This window comes from Geotrypetes seraphini, chromosome 19 (assembly GCF_902459505.1).
Source record: "Geotrypetes seraphini chromosome 19, aGeoSer1.1, whole genome shotgun sequence".
NCBI classification, from domain to species: Eukaryota; Metazoa; Chordata; class Amphibia; order Gymnophiona; family Dermophiidae; genus Geotrypetes; species Geotrypetes seraphini.
In genome coordinates, this window is record NC_047102.1 from 38,739,443 (window position 1) to 38,761,199 (window position 21,757).

At 44.3% G+C, this 21,757-nt stretch overlaps 1 protein-coding gene across 2 annotated transcripts in view; it reads left to right on the forward strand.

Moving 5' to 3' along the window:
• The first annotated feature begins 1,555 nt into the window (after window positions 1–1,555).
• LOC117352363 (PRKC apoptosis WT1 regulator protein-like) overlaps window positions 1,556–21,757 on the forward strand; it is a 36,166-nt gene continuing 15,964 nt past the window's right edge. For both annotated transcript variants that reach the window (XR_004537666.1, XM_033928800.1), the window contains exons 1-6: window positions 1,556–1,919; window positions 2,528–3,004; window positions 10,958–11,131; window positions 14,630–14,655; window positions 16,677–16,815; window positions 19,350–19,454. Coding sequence is in view for 1 of the 2 variants with exons in the window: in XM_033928800.1 (XP_033784691.1) it covers window positions 11,039–11,131; window positions 14,630–14,655; window positions 16,677–16,815; window positions 19,350–19,454 (363 nt within the window). In the remaining variant the exon portion in view is untranslated. The remainder of the gene's footprint in view (window positions 1,920–2,527; window positions 3,005–10,957; window positions 11,132–14,629; window positions 14,656–16,676; window positions 16,816–19,349; window positions 19,455–21,757) is intronic.

A 21,757-nucleotide genomic window follows, 5' to 3' on the forward strand; every position in this document is an offset into this window, starting at 1 on the left:
TTTCCAGATTAAATACAGAATTGGTTTAATAGGTAGAGTAGGTGGTTGCCTAGGGCATCAGCTTCTTGGGGGGGGGGGGGCGGGGAGACAAAGAGCAACAACAATCAAAGCAAAATGCTAAGCCCCGACAGCCACACAAACTCAGTATCACCATTGATACAAGCTGCTTGTACTGGCAAAGATTTTAAAGAGGTATGAGGGGGTGGGGTGGAAAAGGGAGGGTGGGGGTAGAGAGGTGCCAGTGCCCCCTCCATGATACAATGTGGAAGCAAAAAAATAGTCCGCGAAGAACGGAGTCCCGGATGGCTGCTTGATAAGAAAGCAATCTATTGTAAAATCTTTTCTAACGGCATCCTTTAACCCAGGGGTAGGCAATTCCGGTTCTCGAGAGCCAGAGCCAGGTCAGGTTTCAGGATATCTACAATGAATATGTATGAGATGGATTTGCATACACTGCCTCCTTGAGATGCAAATCTATCTCATGCATATTTATTGTAGATATCCTGAAAACCTGACCTGGCTCTGGCACTCGAGGACCGGAATTGCCTACCCCTGCTTTAACCAGTGGTAAATCAAACATTGTTGATATATGTGGGGAATGTCAAAAACTAGAAAAATTGAAATAATCAACTAAATACCCAGGAACCATACCATGCACCGCCTTATAACTTAAACATCACTCTTGCCTCAATAGGGAGCCAAAGTAACTCTCTGTAATATGGAATTAATTCTTTTTAAATTGAAAAATCAGGCACATAAGCAGTATTTTGTATCAATTGCAATCAATGATAATTTTTTTTGAAGACCGACCCCTGATCTAGAGCGTGGCGCCCACCAGACCAGTCGGGTTTTTCAGGATAGTCCTAATGAATATGCATAAGAGAGATCTGCATATAATGGAGGTGCCAGGCATGTGAATCTGCTCCATGCATATTCATTGAGGCTATACTGGAAAAACCCAACTGGCCTGGTGGTCCTCCAGAGACAGGGTTGGGAACCACTGATCTAGAGTACCTCAATCCTTTGCAGAGTCTTGTTCAGCTCTAGGGTCATTAAGGCTGCTAGGAATTAGTTCAGGACCAAAGACTGGGCCTTAGAGTTTGTGTTTCTGAGCTCAGGTGCAGGGCTGTAGCGCGGGCCAGTGTGGCTGCAAAATTGAGTCCATGACCGTTGCTTTCCCCTGCTTGGCTGCGACTCGGTGGCGGGATAGGAACTTAAGAAGGGCATCTCGCACAGGGCGCGTTTCCAACTCGGGATGGTCCTGCTCAGGTGTAGGATTCAAGGATGATTGTAAACAGTTCCTTTTTCATGTTGCTCACTGATTGAGAATGAAAATGCTTTCTAGGTTCTTATGAATACATAAAAGAACTAAAATAACAGCTCATAGAGCTGGACATTTTTCATCCTCCAAATAACATTTTTGCTGCTGGAGTTTGTGAAATGCAGGAAGTGATTCAGAGCTTTGGTAGCAATAACTGTAGAACAGTCTTGGATATAATCTGGAATATAAAGTATTAACCGTCTTCTGATCCTATATATGGGCACAGCAGTGGGGGCTTTATTAAGGACTTCTTTGCTTTTACTTTCAGGAGGAATGGAGTCCAGGAGAAGTTTGCTCTGTTGTTAAGGCCTGGGGTCTGACACAGGACAGTGTTGGCTCGGTCTCCTTTGGGGCGGACTCTATACAGGTTGCTGACCTGTCCCTCCCTCCATGCCTCTCTGAGGAGTTTTTACATGCAGGAAGAAGAAGCAGGGACAGAAAGCTTCTTCATAGCTTGATACCCTCTGACTATTTTATCTACCTTGTACTGAAATCATTGCATTTGCAAGGGACGCTCAAACTTTCCAGAGGACCCCCAACCAGCAGCTTAAGGGGCCTTATCCAGTCAAGAAGACAGAACCTGAACCTACAAACTGAGGTAAAAATGATAATAAAAGGCTCACCATCTGTGCTTTTATTTGCCCTAAATCAATCCTATTACTTTGAGTCTCTCTTTCTGATATTTAATGATTCATTCTGTTGAAGAAGCATGCAAGAGTCGGAAAGTCTGTGCTTTGTGATTCCAGATGAGAGGTTTTAAATCCTCTGTGCTGTGCTCTTGATAAGAATGTGGTATAAGAGGTTAGATGATCAGTGCCCTGGTCTCTGATGTTGAATGAGTTTCTGGCATGTTGATGGGGAGAGGACAAGGTACCAGAATCCTGAGTTTTGGGGGTCTTGCCCTTTTCATGTTTTCCTAATATAGCATATCAGTGATTCTTGAATCTCTGATGTTTCATTCTTTTCTGTGAGGGTGTCACGTGTGTAAAGGGGAGCAGGGTATCAGTTCCCTGGGGTTCTGGGTCCTTGTGATATGGGACAGAGTCTCAATTTCTTTTGACTCTGATGGTGAGACACAGGGCAATGTTATGGTTGTGTTTTGGAGAATGAGTTAGGATATTAGTGTTGTACATTTCTGAGTTCTAGGATCTCTGACATTTTACTTAACACGATTCTTGATTTTTTTTTTTTCTTTGCCACCTATAGCTGCTGCAGGTTAGAGGCCAGACTATGTCAACCAGGGACTCTAGGTCTTCCAGTAGTGAACAGGTTGCCTTTCCTAGAGGAATGGGAAGGCCAAACGAGAGAAACTGAGGCTCAAGTCTTCCATCTTCGTGCTCCAGCCTCGGTGACAGTGTGGCCTCCGAGGCCCAATCTAAAGATACTCAGCTTCCCAAGACAAGAGAGGCCCGTCAGAAATCTACCACCCAGAGGCCTGTTGGTGAGAGCAGAATAGCGGGGCCTGGCCAGGAGCAGGATAGAGTGCTGGCGGGGAGAAAACCTCCTGACTCCCCAAGGAAAACCCTCTTCTCTGGACAAACAGAGGGTGAAGGCTTGGGGACACTGTCTCCTAAAGCCAAGGAGAAGAAAGGTAGTGGACAGAGGAAGAACAAGACTCAGATTGAGAAGAGGAAACTGAGAGAGAAAAGACGGTCAACAGGGGTTGTGAATATCCCTATAGAGGTGATGGAAATAGGGCGGAGGGAGGGAGTCTGGAGAGTGGCACACATGGCATTTTCTGTACAGGCAGCTATTGTTCTGTGATGCAGAAATTTGGCGTGACTTGTTTTGCCATTGTTAAGGATATCTTAACAATGGCGAAACAATGAAAATTCCACACTACTTAACTACATATCACATGGTCCTCTTTCATTTTCACAGAGCTGACCCTCCCCATCTGCCCTATCAAGTACTCTCTTAATAGGTTGTACTGTATTATTAATCCACTGCACTGTCTTCTCTATTCCTTGTAATAGCCAACTACATCGTATTTAGACGATCTCCGCTTCATATGGTGAGCCGCTTTCAGATGAAAGGAAACTCCAGAGTGAATTCAAGAAAGCGTGAGATAGGCACTTGGGATCTCTTAGGGTAGGGTTACCAGATTTTCCCGAAGGAAAATCCAGACCCCATGGCCATGCCCCCAGTTCCACCCGCATCCTGCCCCAGCCCCACCCCCCATAACCTGTTCGTGCCTGTACGATGACGTTGCGCGTGTGCACGTGACATCACAACATTGCATTTTGCTCATCGGAAGCTTTTCAAAACCCCAGACGGGACCCCCTGGACATGTCCTCAAAAGGAGGATATCTCTGGGGGGGAAATCTGGACGTTTGGTAACCTGTCTTAGGCAGAAGAGGAGATAGTTGTGGACGGGCCATTTGGCCTTTATCTGATTTCATGTGTCTAGATCAGTGATTCCCAACCCTGTCCTGGAGGAACACCAGGCCAATCGGGTTTTCAGGCTAGCCCTAATGAATATGCATGAGAGAGATTTGCATATGATGGAAGTGATAGGCATGCAAATTTGCTTCATGCATATTCATTAGGGCTAGCCTGAAAACCCAATTGGCCTGGTGTTCCTCCAGGACAGGGTTGGGAACCACTGGTCTAGATAATATGCTACTTGCTTTATACCTACTATGTACTCCTAATCACATTGTGCTTCTCTTGGATTGTAAGTCACCTTGAACTTCATTAGGCACAGAGCGACCCAGAGATTGCAGATTAGGTTAGATATCTCTGTAGGTCACACACAACCAACAAGCGCTTGAGTAATGATGGGAAGAATCCGAAGACCAGTGGAATTCTGAGGGATTACACACTTCAGCTCAAGGTCAGCAGGAGTTCACAGGAACTCAGTTCCTGTTAAAGATTGCCAACTTTCCTGGATGGACTAGTTTTTAGGAACTGCCCTCCTCCAGAATTCCCAAGTCTCCTCAATTGAGGTGTGACTGTGGCCCAACTAGGGTTACCATATGGCTCCAGAAAAAGGAGGACGGGTTGAGACATCCGGGCTTTACTTCTATGGAAAGCAATAGAAGTAAGGAGGGCAGATTGAGGCATCTCCCTTATTATTCCACTTGAAAGCAATGAAAGTTAAAACCCAGAGGTCTCAATCCGACCCTCCTTTTTCTGGAGCCATATGGTAACCCTACGAGTCCCACCTCAAAATTCCTAAAGCAGTGTTGACAGTTGGAGCAGCAAACATGGGGATTTGGATGACCAGGTGTCCTCATTTTATAAGAAGTTGCACTATGCCTTGCTTTTCAATCTGCTCATACACTGAAGAAGAAATTATAGTGAATTTCTTACACGATACACATTGCTATCTTTCTCTTTCCCAAACAGGCTCTTGTCCACCTACCCTTTCCATTTCTAACCCCTGCTCCTCCCCCCCCCCCCCCCAAACACCACAATCTGCCCTATCTTCCCTTGCTTATCCTCGGTACAACTCCGTCTTCCCCACCTCTTATATGAAGCTCTGTTTCTTCTCAGAAATTTCCTTTCCACCTTCTCCATCAACTTCTATGTTTTGATTCCTCCTTTTCCCCTTCTTCTCCACCTTTGCTCTTGTTCCTCTCCATCTATTCTGTCCCATTTCCTCTTTCTCTTCCCCCAAGACCTTTTCCTCGCTCCCCTTCATTGGCTTTTATCTCTTACTACTGCTTATCATTTCTATAGCACTACTAGACATAGGCAGCGCTGTATATTAAAACATGCAAGACACAGTCCCTGCTCAGTAGAGCTTACAAATCTGATCAATGGACAAACAGGACAGTAGGGGGTCAGGGAGTTTCTCAGACAGGTATGTGTGCTTTACCCAGTGAGTGGGGTCAGGAGTTAAAAGCAACCTCAAAGAAGTGGCTTTTAGCCTGGATTTGAAGACTGCCAGGGATGGAGCTTGACATAATAATTCAGCCAGTTTGTTCCAGGCATGTGTGCAGCAAGAGAGAATGAACATAGTGTGGAGTTGGCAGTAGAGGAGAAGGGTACAGATAAGATGGGCTTGTCCATCCTCATCTTAATTAATTTCCATCTCCTCTATGAGGTTCTTTTCCATCTCTTACTATTGTCCTCATCCATCCTTGAATTCCCATCTCCACTCCTTTTACTTAAGGTTTCTCCATATTTTTCCTTTCCCATACTACTACATATCACATATATAGCACTGAAAGACGTACACAGACGGTCTCTGTATGGAAGAGCTTACAGTCTAACTTGGACAGATATGGCATATAAGGAGTTAGGAGTCAAAGGCACTCTCAAAGAGGTGGGCTTTTAAACGGGCCTTGAACACCGCTCAGAGATGGAGCCCGCCCCTAGGGATTCGGGCAGCTTGTTGAAAGCATACGGTGCAGCACGGCAGAAGGGACGGAGACCGGAAGAAATCTCGGAAGTGACGAAAGACGCCTTGAAATTTCGGTCGAGGCAAAAAAGTTTGGAGATCCTGAACATGGTTCTCTATACCGCTATATAGCGTTGAATAATAAACAGTGCTGACAAGATTAATTACATTGTTCCTGAAGAAGCTCTATTGCTTGTAGAGAGAGCGAAACGGAGATCTTCCGTCGTTTCCAGATGGTCGGGCAGCAAATCTACTCCTGAGCTAAGTACTACTACGATAATGACATAAGGAGATAACCACAGTAGAATAACTATAGTGAATGGTTTAAAAAGAAAAAACTTTCAGATAAGTTAAATTGGAATATTATAATAAAGAGTTTAAAGGACCGATGATAGCTCGCAAAAGAGTTACCGTATACGCCGTGATTTGTTCAATTGGCAGTACAACTGCGAGCGCTAGAGATCCATAATAAACCCTTTAACTCAATTTAATGAATGGTATATGAACAATAGACATGTGACATGTGTGATACCAGTCCACTTGCCTGCTGTTACCCCATGGTGCACAAACTTCAGGGAGCGAATACAAGAAAGCAAAAGCAGCTACAGAGATTGGGAGTGTGTAATTTTTAAGTCACCACACTGCCAGCCTGCCAGCTCTGTTATTAATCTGATTGTTTGGGGAGGGGGAGGGAGGAAGGTTAAGGAATGTCAGCCTTGTAAATATGATAATAGTTGTGTAGTGCCAAGAAGTTTGACAATCTAAAATACATGGTTAAAATATAAACACACGAAAAGTCCTAAAAACAAACCAAAACCTTTTCATTGCTCAGACATACATATTCACTTCTTGCTTCAGCAATCTGCTAATGGTTGGTGACACTCGAGCTGTGTTTTTCCAGCACAGCGTATCCTCAGCCAGCGGGCATATCATTGACTGATCACGTCTTGAGTACGAAGAACACAGCCTGAGCTTGACAGTCAGTTTCCACTCAGCAGTGGCAACGATAGTGGCAAAAAATGCAATCTGATTAAAAAACTGACCTGGTGGGACCTGGAAGTTATAAAGTCATTCCAGAGCTCACATCTTAAATATGGATAGATAGGGAGGAAGACTCAGCTGAAGTAAACCCAAATTTTAACTTGAGAGGGTTAAAAAAACAAACCAACACCTACATTTTTTGTTGGTTAAATGTACCCTTTAGAGTCCTGGAACCCACACAAACCAATGCTCTAGTTTTAACTTGTCCCTAACAAAAAAACAGTACGCATGAGGATTTTGGAAATCTGAAAATCATTGACACTAGTTTATAACTGTGATGCTGCAGCATTAAAGATATGCAAACGCAGGAGCTAGATTAGCCAATCCTGTTGAGCCGGTGGTCTGCAGCCAGTTCTCCACTGAGCCAGTTTGCAGATGTTTTCAGCTAAACGTTAGCTGTTCATAACTGAACTGGCTGTGGTAGGGAAAGGGAATGGCTTTGACATTCAAAGCGGTGGGGCACTGGAGGATTAAGTGACTTGCCCAGGGTCACAAGGAGCAGCACTAGGATTTCATCTCACAACCTCTGGGTGCAGAGGCAGCAGCTCAACCAGTGAGCCAGACCGTCAGTCTGTCCTAGTGTAGCAATTCTTATGTGCTTATGTGAGCTGAGTAACATAGTAGATGACGGCAGATAAAGACCCAAATGGTCCATCCAATCTGCCCAACCTGATTCAATTTAAATTTTTTCTTCTTAGCTATTTCTGGGCAAGAATCCAAAGCTCTGCCCGGTACTGTGCTTGGGTTCCTACTGCCGAAATCTCCGTCAAAACCTACTCCAGCCCATCTACACCCTCCCAGCCATTGAAGCCCTCTCCAGCCCATCCTCCACCAAACGGCCATATACAGACACAGACCGTGCAAGTCTGCCCAGTACTGGCCTTAGGACAATCAAGCCACTGTGACATCACTAATGAGGTTGGCTCATAGGCATTGGTGGAATGAGGCATTATGACATCACAATATCTGCTCTGGATACCAGAGACTGTCATTCATTAGTGTCTCTCTCAACCTCAGTCCTTCTACACTAGCATTCTTCAATGCAAGGCTTGAGGGTCAGTGGCTGTGCCCATTCATACTCTGATTCTTCTCTCTCCTTAAAGAATGACATGGGGATGATTTCCTGTGGTTATCCATGATGACGGTGACAGAAGCCATGCCATTCTCTATGCCGGGACTTCTCACGCATGCTGCTCAGAGCCAAAAGGCAAGCAAGGAGCGGCAGCAGTTCAGTTATTTGGCTGGCGGAGCTCAGTACCCCCACCAGCAAAAGTATGCCTGGTATACTCATCTGGAGGGCAAGGAGGAGAGAGAGGAATGCGTTGCCCTCTCAGTCCATTCCTGCCCCCCCCCCCCAAATTGCAGGCCTGGGGGTGGGTCTAGGGCAGTGATCTCAAAGTCCCTCCTTGAGGGCCGCAAATCCAGTCGGGTTTCCAGGATTTCCCCAATGAATATGCATTGAAAGCAGTGCATGCACATAGATCTCATTCATATTCAGTGGGGAAATCCTGAAAACCCGACTGGATTGCGGCCCTCAAGGAGGGATCCAAACGGTAAATCTGGTATCCCTACCAGGATGTTACGATCACTTGATGCCAATCGATTAGTTCTACCAGGATCTACATTAATGAATCAGATGTGTAGCTAGATACCCAGTTATGGGTGGGCCTGGACCCCAGCTGGGTGAGCAGAAGGTCCCATCTCTTCCTCTCCTACCCAGACAAGGTGATCCGATCTGGTCTCTCTCCTCACTTCCCCCGCTGCCACTGCCTACATTTCAAAGAGCTGATTTTCGCCGGCAGCAAGCAGCCTGACTGATACATGCTGCTCAGGCCGGTCTTCGGACTTCTTTCTGATGCCCTCCGCCTATGCAGAAACAGGAAGTTGCATCAGAAGGAGAGGCTGCAGGTAGGGGGGGTTTTAAGCCGGCGGAGCTTGGAGCTCCCCACCAGCTACCTTATGTGCTGCCACTGAGTGGGCCGGAGCCGGAAGTGGGGTGGGCCTGGACCCACCCTTGGCTACGCCACTGTTATGAATGCACAAACCGATCCGCCTTTTGTATTTGGCGCCAAAATTATGGAAGTGACATCAGAGAGAGAGTGCCGATGCTGAATGTGGGCAGCAACCTCGTGTCGTGAAATTAACAAAGGCATATGCCAGTGGTTCTAGATCAAATGTGTCCTAATGGCTGAGAGCTACATGACGTGAATCAGCTTCTGGAAGGAGATATTTCACCAGTGCGGAAATTTGAACTTGTATCCGAGTAAAGCTTGGAATTTGTAGTCCTGCCTTTTCCATTCAAAATCAGCGCTCAGGGTGCCATAACACTCTGCGAGAGCCGGTCACAAAATTAGGACCGATCTTAAGTCTTCCAGGAACTGGGTCCCTCGCTGGCACTAGTGTAAGGTTACCGTCTCCGTCTTTATTGTATTTATTTCTGTCTTTGTTTATTTATATTCCGCGTATCCTACAATTCTATGCGCCGAAGGATTGAGGGGCAAATTCTATACGAAGCGCCCAAAAGGTAGGCGCCGATATAGGCACCGTTCAGCGCGATTCAAGTAAAATTGGGCGCTGTTTAGCGAATCACGCTGAGCGGCGCCTAGTGTGGAGGCGCCCAATAAATAGGGTCAGCTCTAGGCACAACTAAAAGTTAGGTGGCCATGCGAGCGCTTAAGCACGCTTAAAAGCAGCGATTCTGTAACAAGGCGCCTAACACAAAGCTGTGCCCACGCCTAATGTGCATAGCGCCTATTTTTGGGAAGGACACCTAAATTTTTAGAGGCACCTTGTTACGGAATCGCTCTTTCTTGATAGGCGCCTAAGTTTTAATTAGTGCTGATTAAAAAGCTTAATTGAGCTAGGCCTTATTAATTTAGATAGGCCTTATCTAGCTGGGCGCCTCCGAAATAGGTGCCGGTTACAGAATTTGGGCCTAAGTGACTTGGCCAGGGTCACAAAGAGCAATGCGGGATTGGAACCCACAACCGATAGATTGAAATATCCAGGTTTTCCTTCCATTGCTGTCAGTGGAAATAAAACCCAGATGGCTCAATCTGTCCTCCTTGTACTAGTGCAAACTCCTCTCATTTCCAGATAATCCTCTAATAAATGTGACCAAGAGGTGCCATAAACAAAGCAGCAAGTCTAACCTACTGAGATCACCAAAGAGAGTAAGGCTGGTGGCTTACTGGCACTTTCTTTTTTTTTTTTCATTAAGCACATTTTCAACATTTCTAGCTGATGCTATCAGCATTTATAAAGCTGGTGCAAAAATACTTTCCATTTGAACCCATAGTGACAAAAATTACAGGAATGATCATAAAACAAAACCATGCTATATGCAAATCTTTCAAAATTTCATTTTTGGAAATGCTGTCTCTCTCTCTCTCTGTATTTTTGTCTTACCCTCCCATCTCTGGCTCTCTATGTTAGACTCTCTCTCTTCTTTTCTCTCTATATTTATGTCTTACCCTCCATTTCTCTCTTGCCTTTTCTGAGAACAGCAAGAGACTTGATCTGAGCTGGGTGTGGACACCTTCCATAAAAGAAGAGAATATATTGCCGCAGATGGGGGAACAGGGTGGGAAGGGATCTTGGCAAAGAGCAACAGTGACTGCAAACTTTTCCCAAACATAGACTTCAGCGCTGAAGCCTAAAAATATACATTTCAGTAAAAATCCTGCCGTGTGCCATGTTCTCAAGCAGAAGCTCTATCAGGGGATGCTTTTGCGATGTTGTGTCGCACAGTACATCTTTCTCACATATTAGGGAGGAAGGATGAAATTGATTAGACTTATATAGTGTGACAGCAGGTGATATGCACTGGAGCATGCTTCCACAGCTTGGTCACAAAAATAATTTGGATGCTGTTAAAGAGTTGAAATACCACAATCCCCGGATCATGTAGAAGGTTTTGATGACCTGCAACATTACCATCCCATCCAGCAAAAAAAAAACCTTTGTTACTTTGAATAAGACACTAACATTGAAACTCCCTATTTATCAAACTGACTGGTTATATCTGTGTGAAAAACTGACGCTCATGACAGACCCTAAACAGAAAAGTGTTGGGTTTTCCTGCTGGATTTAGTCAGCGTACTATATCTTGAGCTCTATTTATGTGAGTGACTGTCAGCAGCTAATGCTGGAGGAGGGCTCAGTCCGTGAAAATACATGGCGCTAGTTCAGGTTGCACAGGAGTTTTCTCTTCCCCTGTTTTCCTGAAATTTCTTGTGTGTTATCAGAGTTTTGATGACATCGAAGGCCTTCCACCTATAGAGCCAAGCAGCAATATCTGGAAAACGGATAGCCAGGAGCAGGCTCACATGGCAAAGGTGACCAGCACATGGCGAGCTGATGGTCAGGAGCAAGCTCATAAGGTTGGCACAGGTGGCATCAGCAGGAGGACTGAAGAGCAGGTAGGTTTGAACTTATTTCCCATTCCTCTAGAAGAGAGCTGTCCAAACTTGTTTCTCAAGGGCCGCAATCCAGCCAGGTTTTCAGGATTTCCGCAAAGAATATGCATATTATCTACTATATTTGCATGCCCTGGCTCGAATTGTTTGGCGGACCAAGCACCGTGAAACCGTGAGGAAGGCCGCCGCAGCCTCGCAGCTAGGTAGGGGGACAACAATGGCGCTTATGCTCAAGCCCCCGCCGTAGCTCCTCTCTCGATCCTGGTGCGGTTCGAGAGAGGATTTGTGGCGGCGGCTTGAGCATAAGCGCAATTGTTGTCCAAGTTGCCGAGTTTGGTGACGTAAACCCGCGCATGCGCACTAAAAAAAAACGCGACGGATCAGGGAACACGTTTTTTTTAGTGCGCATGCGCGTCCTACCATTTTATTATATTAGATAGATCTCTCATGCATAGTCATTGTGGAAATCCTGAAAACCCAACCTGGCGAGTGTCAAAGTTGGACACCCCTGCTCTAGAACAGTGTTTCTCAACTCGGTCTTGGAGTACCCCCTTACCAGTTAAGTTTTCAGGATATCCACAATGAATAAGCATAAACTTGATTTGCATACACCGCCTCCATTATATGCAAATTTCTTCCATGCATATTTCATTGTGGATATCCTGAAAACCTGACTTGCAAGGGGGTACTCCAGGACCAAGTTGAGAAACACTGCTCTAGAATAAGGCTGCCAACTGGTTCCAGTTTCGCAGGACAAGGGTGATCCAGTCCAAGCTTTACTCCAGTGTATACTGAAACTTTTAGTCTTGCTTTTCTTAGGGAATACAATGCAAATATTCAGCCTGCTACCTGCTTAGCTAATTGAGTAGTGGGCTGAATTTCAGGTATTCTTTTTCCTGTGATGTTCCTCCCAAACTCCTCCCCCAAAGAGCATTCTCCTATCCCAGTCCACAAGATCATATAGCTCTCCTGAACTTCTCCCCATGATTAGGCTCTCCCCAGATTAGCTCCCTTTTGAACCCTCCCACCTCAAGAGCTTACCCCCTTCAAATTCTTTACCCCAACCCTCATCAAAAAGACTTCTCTCCCAACTTCTTCACAAGCTACCTTTCTCCTTAATCCCACCTCCTGGAATGTGTCTAGATCATTGGTTCTCAAACCTGTCCTGGGGGACCCCCAGCCAGTTTAATTTTCAAAATATTGCTAATGAATATGCATGAGATAGATTTGCATTAGTGATATCCTGAAAACCTGACTAGCTGGGGTCCCCTAGGACAGGTTTGAGAGATGGTTGGAGACAATATTCAAAGGCACTACCTGGTTAAGTAACATTGAATATCAGAAGTTGGTTTGCTCAGCACGGTTTAAGTGGGCATGCAAATCTCTCTCATGAATATTAATTGTGGGTATCCTAAAAACCTGACTGGCTGGGATGCCTTCAGGACCAGATTTGGGAGTCACTGGCTTATTCATATTGCACAACAGCCAAGGAAGATTTTTTGGCCAGTTCTGCTTTAAATGTACATACCAAAGCAGTATGGGAATAGTAGTCCCTGATTCTATCCATTGCAATTAGAACTGCAGGTCTCATAATGCCAAAAATTGCTCTGGCTGCCAGTTGAGGCGAGAATATTGTTTATTTGGTTGTATATGTTTTAAGTCTTTACATGGTCTTTTACCTAGTTATTTTCTTGACCACTTTGAATTTGTTAATAGAAAACGCCCTACAAGGGGTTCGTAGATATTCGACTTTCCATCTATTAAGGGATGTGTTTACAAACGATTCTTGGGCAGAATTCTATCTTATCAGGCCGGTATATGGGATAAACATCTTGGCAATTTTAAATTACGCTCCAACACCTATCTGGCATTTAGAAAATTGTTAAAAACATACTTGTTTGGTAAATGTTTGAACTAATGCTTTGCAATTCAATGTAAATGTCCAGTATCTTTACTCTGTAAACCGCACAGAACTGAGAGGGAGCTGCAGTATGCAAACATATTGTTATGTTATGTTATGATGTATCAGGATGAGGTTGTCAGCAATCCAGGGCTGGTCTGAAATCAATCTTCTGGAAATGGGTATCTTGGTTAGGGTTACGACGTCTGGATTTCCCCAGACATGTCCTTCTTATGGGGCGGGCTTGGGGGCGTGATGGGGCAGATCCGGGGTGTGATGGGGCAGGGAAGGGTGTGACTGGCGGGCCTGAGGGTGGGCCTAGGGGGTCTGGATTTTCCAGACAGAAAATCTGGGTACCATAATCTTGGCAGCTCTGATACAGTACTCCTCCCTGAAATGCGCAAGGGTTCCGTTCCGGGAACCCCCGCGAATTTCATAAAACCGCAAATACGGTTTTTCGCCTCTCAAAAGGCAGGAGAAGGCAGCTAGGGCGTTGGCGGGTGCAGAAAAATCACTCACGGTATGCTCCGACCACCTCTTCCTGTTACTATAGGCAGGCTACATCAATCAGGAGCTGCTTTGACATGCAGGAAGAGGCGGTCGGAGCTTACTGCAAATTAGTGAGTCCGCGATGCGTGAACCGCAAATTCGCTGTACTCAGGAGGAGGTAAAGCATACATTTGCAAATCTGTGCATACAAAATTCTAGTGGCATAAGAGCAGATTAAGCAAAGGCATGCACTTTCCATTAATAGACATTGGGAAAGTGGAAGTCCCTGCACACTTTTCCTTTGAACATTAGCGTAAAGGCTGCAAATAAAAAGGACACATGGACTTTACACCAATGTGGTAGTTTGAAGTTTGCCCTCATCATGACCCAGTTGTCAGACACCATGCAGCATTATAACATCATTTCAAAGCGAATTACAAGTGTAATAAGAACTGGGGTAACAAAACCAAAACCGTTTTGTTAGACATACATTGACAATAAATAGACAGATTTACAGACAACAATAGGAAAGAGGGTGGAACTGCAAAAATTTGAGAGAAAGCCAACACTGATGGATCGCATCAGAATAATCTCCTTCCAGGCATGCATGGGAATTAATTGCTAAGGAATGTAATGTATCCGATTCATAAAATAGTAGTTATCTGTGGGGTCTTCAGAGAAGCTTGTAGCAGACAGCCAGACCTGAGATTTGGTGGGATACAAATCTTTTACAAAACATAACATAATTAATATTTCTAACCCTCTTCTGCCACTAGAGGGAGCATAGCAGGACCCATCTATCTATGCGGAAGATCATTTTTTGGTTCATTTATAAAAATATGGATCTTTATTATAAAAATAATTTCTCTTTTTAAGGTACACAGACACTGTGCTTCTGCAAACATTTGATATTGTCTGCAATTGGCTGTTCAAATGAGTGTTTCTTGCCAACTTTTTTTTTTTTTTGCTGGGATAATGATTTTAATTTCAGCTAACGGAGACCTTTTTTCTCTCTCTCTCTCTCTTTCCCCCGTTACTTTTCATCTTCTGCCTTTTTTACACATTCCAATTTTTATATTCCTTATTTCTCTGCACCTCCCTTTCTTTTCTAGGACTTGAAGAATGATCGGCAGAAAAGGTAATAAATTTTGTATTTTTCTCCTCCTCCTCTTATTTTTTTATTTCTATAGTGCTGAAAGGCATACGCAGCGCTATACATTTTAACATGCAATAGACAGTCCCTGCTCAGAAGTGCTTACAATCTAATTTAGACAGGATATTTCACGGTTGGGGAGATTCTGGTAGAGGAAATGATACAGTGGGTCTAGGTATCTGACAGCAGTGAGTAGGAGTTAAGAGTTGAAAGCAGTTTCAAAAAAGTGGGCCTTTAGCTTGGATTTGAACACTGCCAGGGACGGAGCACAACGTATTGATTCAGGCAGCCTGCCTGTTCCAGGCATATGGTGCTGCAAGAAAGAAGGGACAGAGTCTGGAGTTGGCAGTGGAAGAGAAGGGTACAGATTAGAGGGTTTGCCCAATAAGCGGAGATCGGGGGGGGGGAGAGCATAGGGGGAGATGAGCAAGGAGAGATATCGGGGGGGGGGGGCCTTCAGAGCAAACGCACTTGTAGGTCAGCAAGAGGAGTTTAAACTATATTCGGAAATGGACCGGATGCCAATGAAGTGATTTGAGGAGAGGGGTAATGTGAGAATAGCGGCTCTGGCAGAATACGAGTCGTGCAGCAGCATTTTGAACGGATTGAGGAGGCGAGAGACGGGCTCTGAGAAGGGGTGTTGCCAAGAATGACAAAGTGAGAGCTGGAAAGTTATTGGCATTTGTTTTGATTTGTGGCGCAGCATTAAAGAAAAGCAGACCAAACCCAAAGGAAGGACCCCTCCAGCAGTGGTGCCGTAAGAGGGGGGGGCGCCAGTACCCATCTTCCTCTTTGCCTCCGCTCCTTTCTGCCCCCTCCTGCCGCGCGCATGCACCTCTTCCCTTCCCTCGTAACTCACACACACATTTAGTAAGCCAAACCAATAGCGTAACGAGGTGCCTGGGGCAGTGGCGCACAGGTGGAAGGCACCTAGGGCGATGGTGCCCTCTTCCCCATCCCCCCACCGACGCACTTCCCTTCCCTTCCCCAATACCTGTTTAGCTCATTGTTGCAAGCAGCTTCTCTCCCTCTAACATCACTCATATGTGCCTGAATCGAGTTTCTTTCATTTCCTCTCTATCACTGTAAACTATTTCTTTCTTTCATTGAAAACTATGAATTGAGCATACGATAAGAACACAAATGAATTGCTATTTGTTAATTATAGAATATTGAAATTGAGGTATATCAGAAAGAATTTTTGAAATTGAGCTATTGCAGTGAGAAACGCTGGGGCTCCAAGACTTGAAATTTTCATTAAAAATGTTAAAACTACAGACGGTGAAGTAATTCAAAGCCAAGTCAAATGCATAGTGGTATGCAATACTAATGGAGGCGTAGCCTAATGCTTAGTATGTTGGCCTGAGAAAGGCAAGCGAGAAGTCAGCTCTCATATTAAAAGAGAAATCCTGTTAGAAAATCCCAACAAGGATCCAGGTTTCAGCAACAAAAGTTGCCTTCTTTAGGGGTTAATCGTTAAGCCCATCTAGTGATGTGCGAGGGGTGTATGAATCAGTCTAGATGAGTCCTAGTTAAAATGCAGTGAAAAGTTTAGGCTCGAGCTCTTGAAGTCTTCCTGCTCTTTCTGTTTCCTTCGAAAGAGAGAGGGCGTATGGCTTATGCAAGGGGATGGACAATGAGAACCTCTGTGTGTCTCTAGGTTATTTTGCAAGGGGTGGTGTTTGGGTATTAAGAACACAAGAATATCCTTACTGGGTCATACCAATGGTCCATCTAGCCCAGTATCTCAGCTTCACGGTAGCCAATCCAGATCACAAGTACCTGGCAAAAACCCAAAGAGTAGCAACATTCCATGCTACCGATCCAGGGCAAACAGTGGTTGCTGACCCACAATACAGGTAGAATTTCAAATTTCAATCTTTGTTTTCTCAAATGCTGAGACACCTCATCATTCTATTTTCTTTAGCTGTAGAATAAAGAAAATTGTATTGCAAGCAGAATACACTGAAACTCTTGAAATAAAATAATTATGTTCATTTCTGTAGTGAAATAGGAGGCTCAGAGCACACTTTGGTGTCCAGGAAGCAGAGCAGAAACCAGTTGCAAACTCCACCGAACCAAGAGAAAGTGGTGAGCAACAGTGATAAAGAACCCCAGGAGAGGAAATTAGATCAGTTGCAAAAGGTAATTATAGCACAATGCCTCCAATTTCTGCATTCATTGAAATGCACGATAAAGGAATGTTGTAGAATCATGACCATGTGTTTGGAGGGGGGAATGGGGGGAATCACTGGGACAAAGGCGGGAGAGGGGAGATATAGAGATGTTTAAATACTTACGTAATATAAATGTGCATTTAAAAGGAAACTCTACAATGTGAGGGCGTAGGATGAAGTTAAGAGGTGATAGGCTCCGGAGTAATCAGAGGAAATACATTTTTACAGAAAGGTTGGTAGATACGTGGAACAGTCTCCCGGAAGAGGTGGTGGAAACAGAGACTGGGATAGGCACGTGGGATCTCTCGGAGAGAGAAAGAGATAATGGCTACTGTGGATGGGCAAACTAGATGGGCTATTTGGCCTTTATCTGCCACCATGTTTTTATGTTTCTATAAGGGTAGAAGATTCACGAGTTCTATATGTACATATACATGAGGGGGTGCTGAAAAGTTCTCTGCCTAACCAAGGTGAGGTGGATATGGTTCAATCAATGATCTGGAGTAATGCCAAAAACAGCAAATTTCATTTCTGCAAATTAGCATTAAATTAAGGTCAATATCAACAAAGAAATATAGGAGAATCCTGCAAACAGCTGACACATAGATTTTACATGCTCCTAAATATTAAATTGGTATGGTCTCATAACCTTTAATGTAAATCATATTTATTAAATTTAAAGTACAAACAAAATAGTAGTAAAAAAAAAATAATTTCAAATACAACAAGAAGAAACCCAAAATTTACAGAGTTAATATATACTAAACATTATCACTAATAGCAAACATACCCAATTTCCTCCCCTTTTCCCCCCATTTTAGAACTGTAATTACGGTACATATTAAATAATATGCGAGTGTGAGGTGTTAATGTATCTAAATCATGTTGCCAAGTTATGATTGTCTTGTGTGGCATGAACTCCAGAAGCAAAAGTCCTTCGTCATCCCAGAAGACAGTTGCCATGACTTTGCCTGCAGATTTTTCTGTCTTGAACTTTTATGGCGTGGGGGATGACTTGTGCTTCCACTTTATTGACTCCATTTTGGACTCAGGATCTCTGTGATAGAACCAAGTCTTATCTCCAGCCACCAAATAATGGAAAAACTTCAGCTGGTCTTCACAGAGCCACTGACTGGATAAATCACTTGCTTAGGGTTAGCCGCTAATAGCCATTGACACTTAACTGATTAAGCGCTGCTGAATATGCTGGTTGGCACCTAAATTTAGAGAATGACATGGGGAGAAAGTTTTCCCTGTCCCGGCGAGTTCTTTTCCTGTCCCTGCCCCATTCCTGCAAGCTCCATCCTCATCTGCACAAGCCTCAAACACGGACGGGGACAAATTTATCCCCGTGTCATTCTCTACCTAAATTAAAGTTATGTTCTGAGGGCGGAATCAGCAGTTTTCCACTTAAGGGCTGATATTCAGCCCTTAAGTGGCCAGGTTTACTGCATAAATGGGACCACAGAAAAGTCTGGTCATAAGAACATAAGAAATGCCTCTGCTGGGTCAGACCCGAGGTCCATCGTGCCCAGCAGTCCGCTCACGCGGCGGCCCAACAGGTCCAGGACCTGTGCAGTAATCTTCTATCTATACCCCTCTATCCCCATTTCCAGTAGGAATTTGTCCAATCCTTTCTTGAACCCCAGTACCGTACTCTGCCTTATAACGTCCTCTGGAAGCGCATTCCAGGTGTCCACCACACGTTGGGTAAAGAAGAACTTCCTAGCATTTGTTTTGAATCTGTCCCCTTTCAACTTTTCCGAATGCCCTCTTGTTCTTTTATTATTCGAAAGTTTGAAGAATCTGTCCCTCTCTACTCTCTCTATGCCCTTCATGATCTTGTAAGTCTCTATCATATCCCCTCTAAGTCTCCTCTTCTCCAGGGAAAAGAGACCCAGCTTCTCCAATCTCTCAGAATATGACAGGTTTTCCATACCTATTATCAGACGTGTTGCTCTCCTTTGAACCCTCTCGACTAATGCCATATCCTTCTTAAGATACGGCGACCAATATTGGACGCAGTACTCCAAATGCGGGCGCACCATCGCCCGATACAACGGCAGGATAACTTCTTTCGTTCTGGCTGTAATACCCTTTTTGATTATACCAAGCATTCTATTCGCTCTCTTACTTAAGTAATGAATATTGACTTAAGCAGCTATGTGTTAACTGGCTTAAAAAGAAACGGATACTCAAAGCCAGAGCCCACATAGGTCCTGGCTTTGACTACCCGGGAATAACACTATTGATGGTGAACAAAACACTCAGCTGAATATTGACCCCATATTTTTTAGCGTGTATTAATTTTCCATAGCTAATTTGCATGCTGAGGGTGTACTCTGACTCTGGAATAGGTTTCACAGATCTATTTCCTGTTCACACTGGCGTTAGTGCCTTCTTCCCTTAGCTCGTTCCTGTGAAGAGCTTTTTGCCTTCTCTGCTTCGCAAGTTTATTTTAGTTCCAGGCTGAACTTTTGAGTAACTGAGTCTATTTTGCAGGCAGTAAATGGAGAAAAAAAAGAGAAGCAGAGACTGACCCAACAGATGCGGGAGCGAGAGGAAGTCATGCACAAGCTGCAGCTAGAAATTGGCTCCATGAAGCAGGTAAACCCCATGGGCCTCCCCTTAAGTGTGGGATACGTGAACCATGACCACAGTAGGCTCCCAGGGAGAGCAAAGTTCCATAACATCGTCACTGATGATTTCAAAGTCCTGAAAGACCTCAACAATGGCAGCGCTGCCAATAAGAAAGTTACAAATTATCCCAAACATTGCAGTTAAATTAATCCGTAACGCAAAAAAAATTTGACCGCGTAAAATCCCACTGGCTACCAATCACAGATAGAATCACATACAAAATCCTACTGCTCACCTTTAAGGCTCACCTTTAAGGCACATACTCCTGGATTTATAGACAGACTTCTCATCCCACACTGTCCAACCAGAACTCTCCAATCCAGTAACCAACATCTTCTAATCATTCCCTCCCTTCGCCATCTTTTTTACGATACTAGTAGGAAAAACATTTTCTCAGTTGCAGTGCCCACATTGTGGAATTCTTGACCCACTCTGAGAAGACTCACCTATAGAGAAATTGACAGCAATTTTAAAGACCTTCCTATTTAAGGACGCTGATGATAAATGATTCCCGTACATTAAAAAGAAGGAAGAGCATCTCCCCCTCTCCTATTGTATTGATCTTTATTGTCTCTCCTATAGCCAATTGTATTTCTCCCCTTTGTTTCAACGTTTCAATATGTCATTTAAGTTTGTTGTTGTCTAATTATGTTCCCCCCCCCTTGATTTTATCTGTTCATGACTTTGCACACCGCTTAGCCAACTTTTTAAGCGGTATATCAAATGGAGACTTTTTGGCCAGTCCCAATGATGTGGTGTTTGTAGTTCATGATTCTACCCCCTTGCAATCTGTGATGCAGGCCCTAGGATTACACTAGGATGGTGTTGTCAGATATCCCAGGACTGTGCTTAGATAGAAACATTAAAAAATGAAGACCATATGGCCTGTCCAGTCTGTCCATCCATGACACCTATCCTCCCTTAGAAATCCTTCCTGGCACTGAGTAAATTGCCTCTATGTTCCATACAGCCATAACTGAGAACAAAAACAACCCCAGCAAGCTCCAGTAATGAGTTTGGGCATCTTAAAAAATTTACCCCTCCCCCTTTTAACAAAACTGTAGCGCGTTTTTTTAGTGCCAGCCGTGGCGGTAACAGCTCTGATGCTCAAAGAATTCCTATGAGCGTCAGAGCTGTTACCGCCATGGCTGGTAAAACAGAGGGGTTAGTATACACAAAGCTGATTGTATAAGTATTAATATATGAATTAACAAACTTTCAATAGATTTGGAGGTATAAAAAAGTTTACAGGTTAAAAAAGGTATTAAAATTAACGTATGAAACGAACAAAAAAAAGCATGTCCCAAAATTGTGATTGCCTGAGAAGGTTGCCTCAGCCATCTCTGATAACTAGAAGCCATCAGATACCCTCCGTATTCTCCCTCCATATTTGCTGTGAAAGGGGATTAACAGACCCGCCAATACAGAAAAACCGCAAATAACTTTTTCATATGTTGTTCGCTGTTTTCTATTAAAAACCATCGTGAATATGGCGAAACCACAAATAACATGGTGGGAGGCCTGGCCTGTTCCTGAAGGAGAGGCAAAACACGGTGAAGAAAGTGCCGGGAATCAGCGATATGCTTGGAATCGGCGATTTCTCTATGCAAGCTGATGTAATTTGGGGGGGAGGAGCCAGCAAGCTAAAAACCATGAATAATCGAAACCACGATGGCTGAAACCGCGAATACGGAGGGAGAAGTGTATTTGCTGTTTTAGATCTGTATTTTTCCTTTATGTTTATATAAATGAGTTTTTGATTTGTCTTACTTTATTTATTTGAATGTATTAACCACCTTTATGAAGAGATTTCATTCAATGTAAGTAGTATAATGGGTACACCTCATGTCAAAATGATTGACAGCTGGCAGAGATAAGGATCGACCAATCAGCGTTCACTTCCGGGTTAAGCCCCGCCCACCCCACCCCGCCTGCCCATTGCCCCCATCCCACTCTCCGCCCATGCCACACCCCTCCCATAGGAATTAGAGAGTTGCGTGGGGACAGAAATCCCACCCGTCCCCGCCAAAGTCCCACCCGTCCCCGTGAGGACTCCCACCCGTCCCCACCCGTCCCCGTGAGGAATCCCTCCGTCCCCACCCGTCCCCGCGAGGAATCCCCTCCGTCCCCGCCCATCCCCGCGAGGAATCCCCTACATCCCCATCCATCCCTATAAACTACAGAAATAGTTATTTCATTTAATTATGCTACTGAATTATTAAGTTTATTAGGATTTTATATACCGCCTATCAAGGTTATCTAAGCGGTTT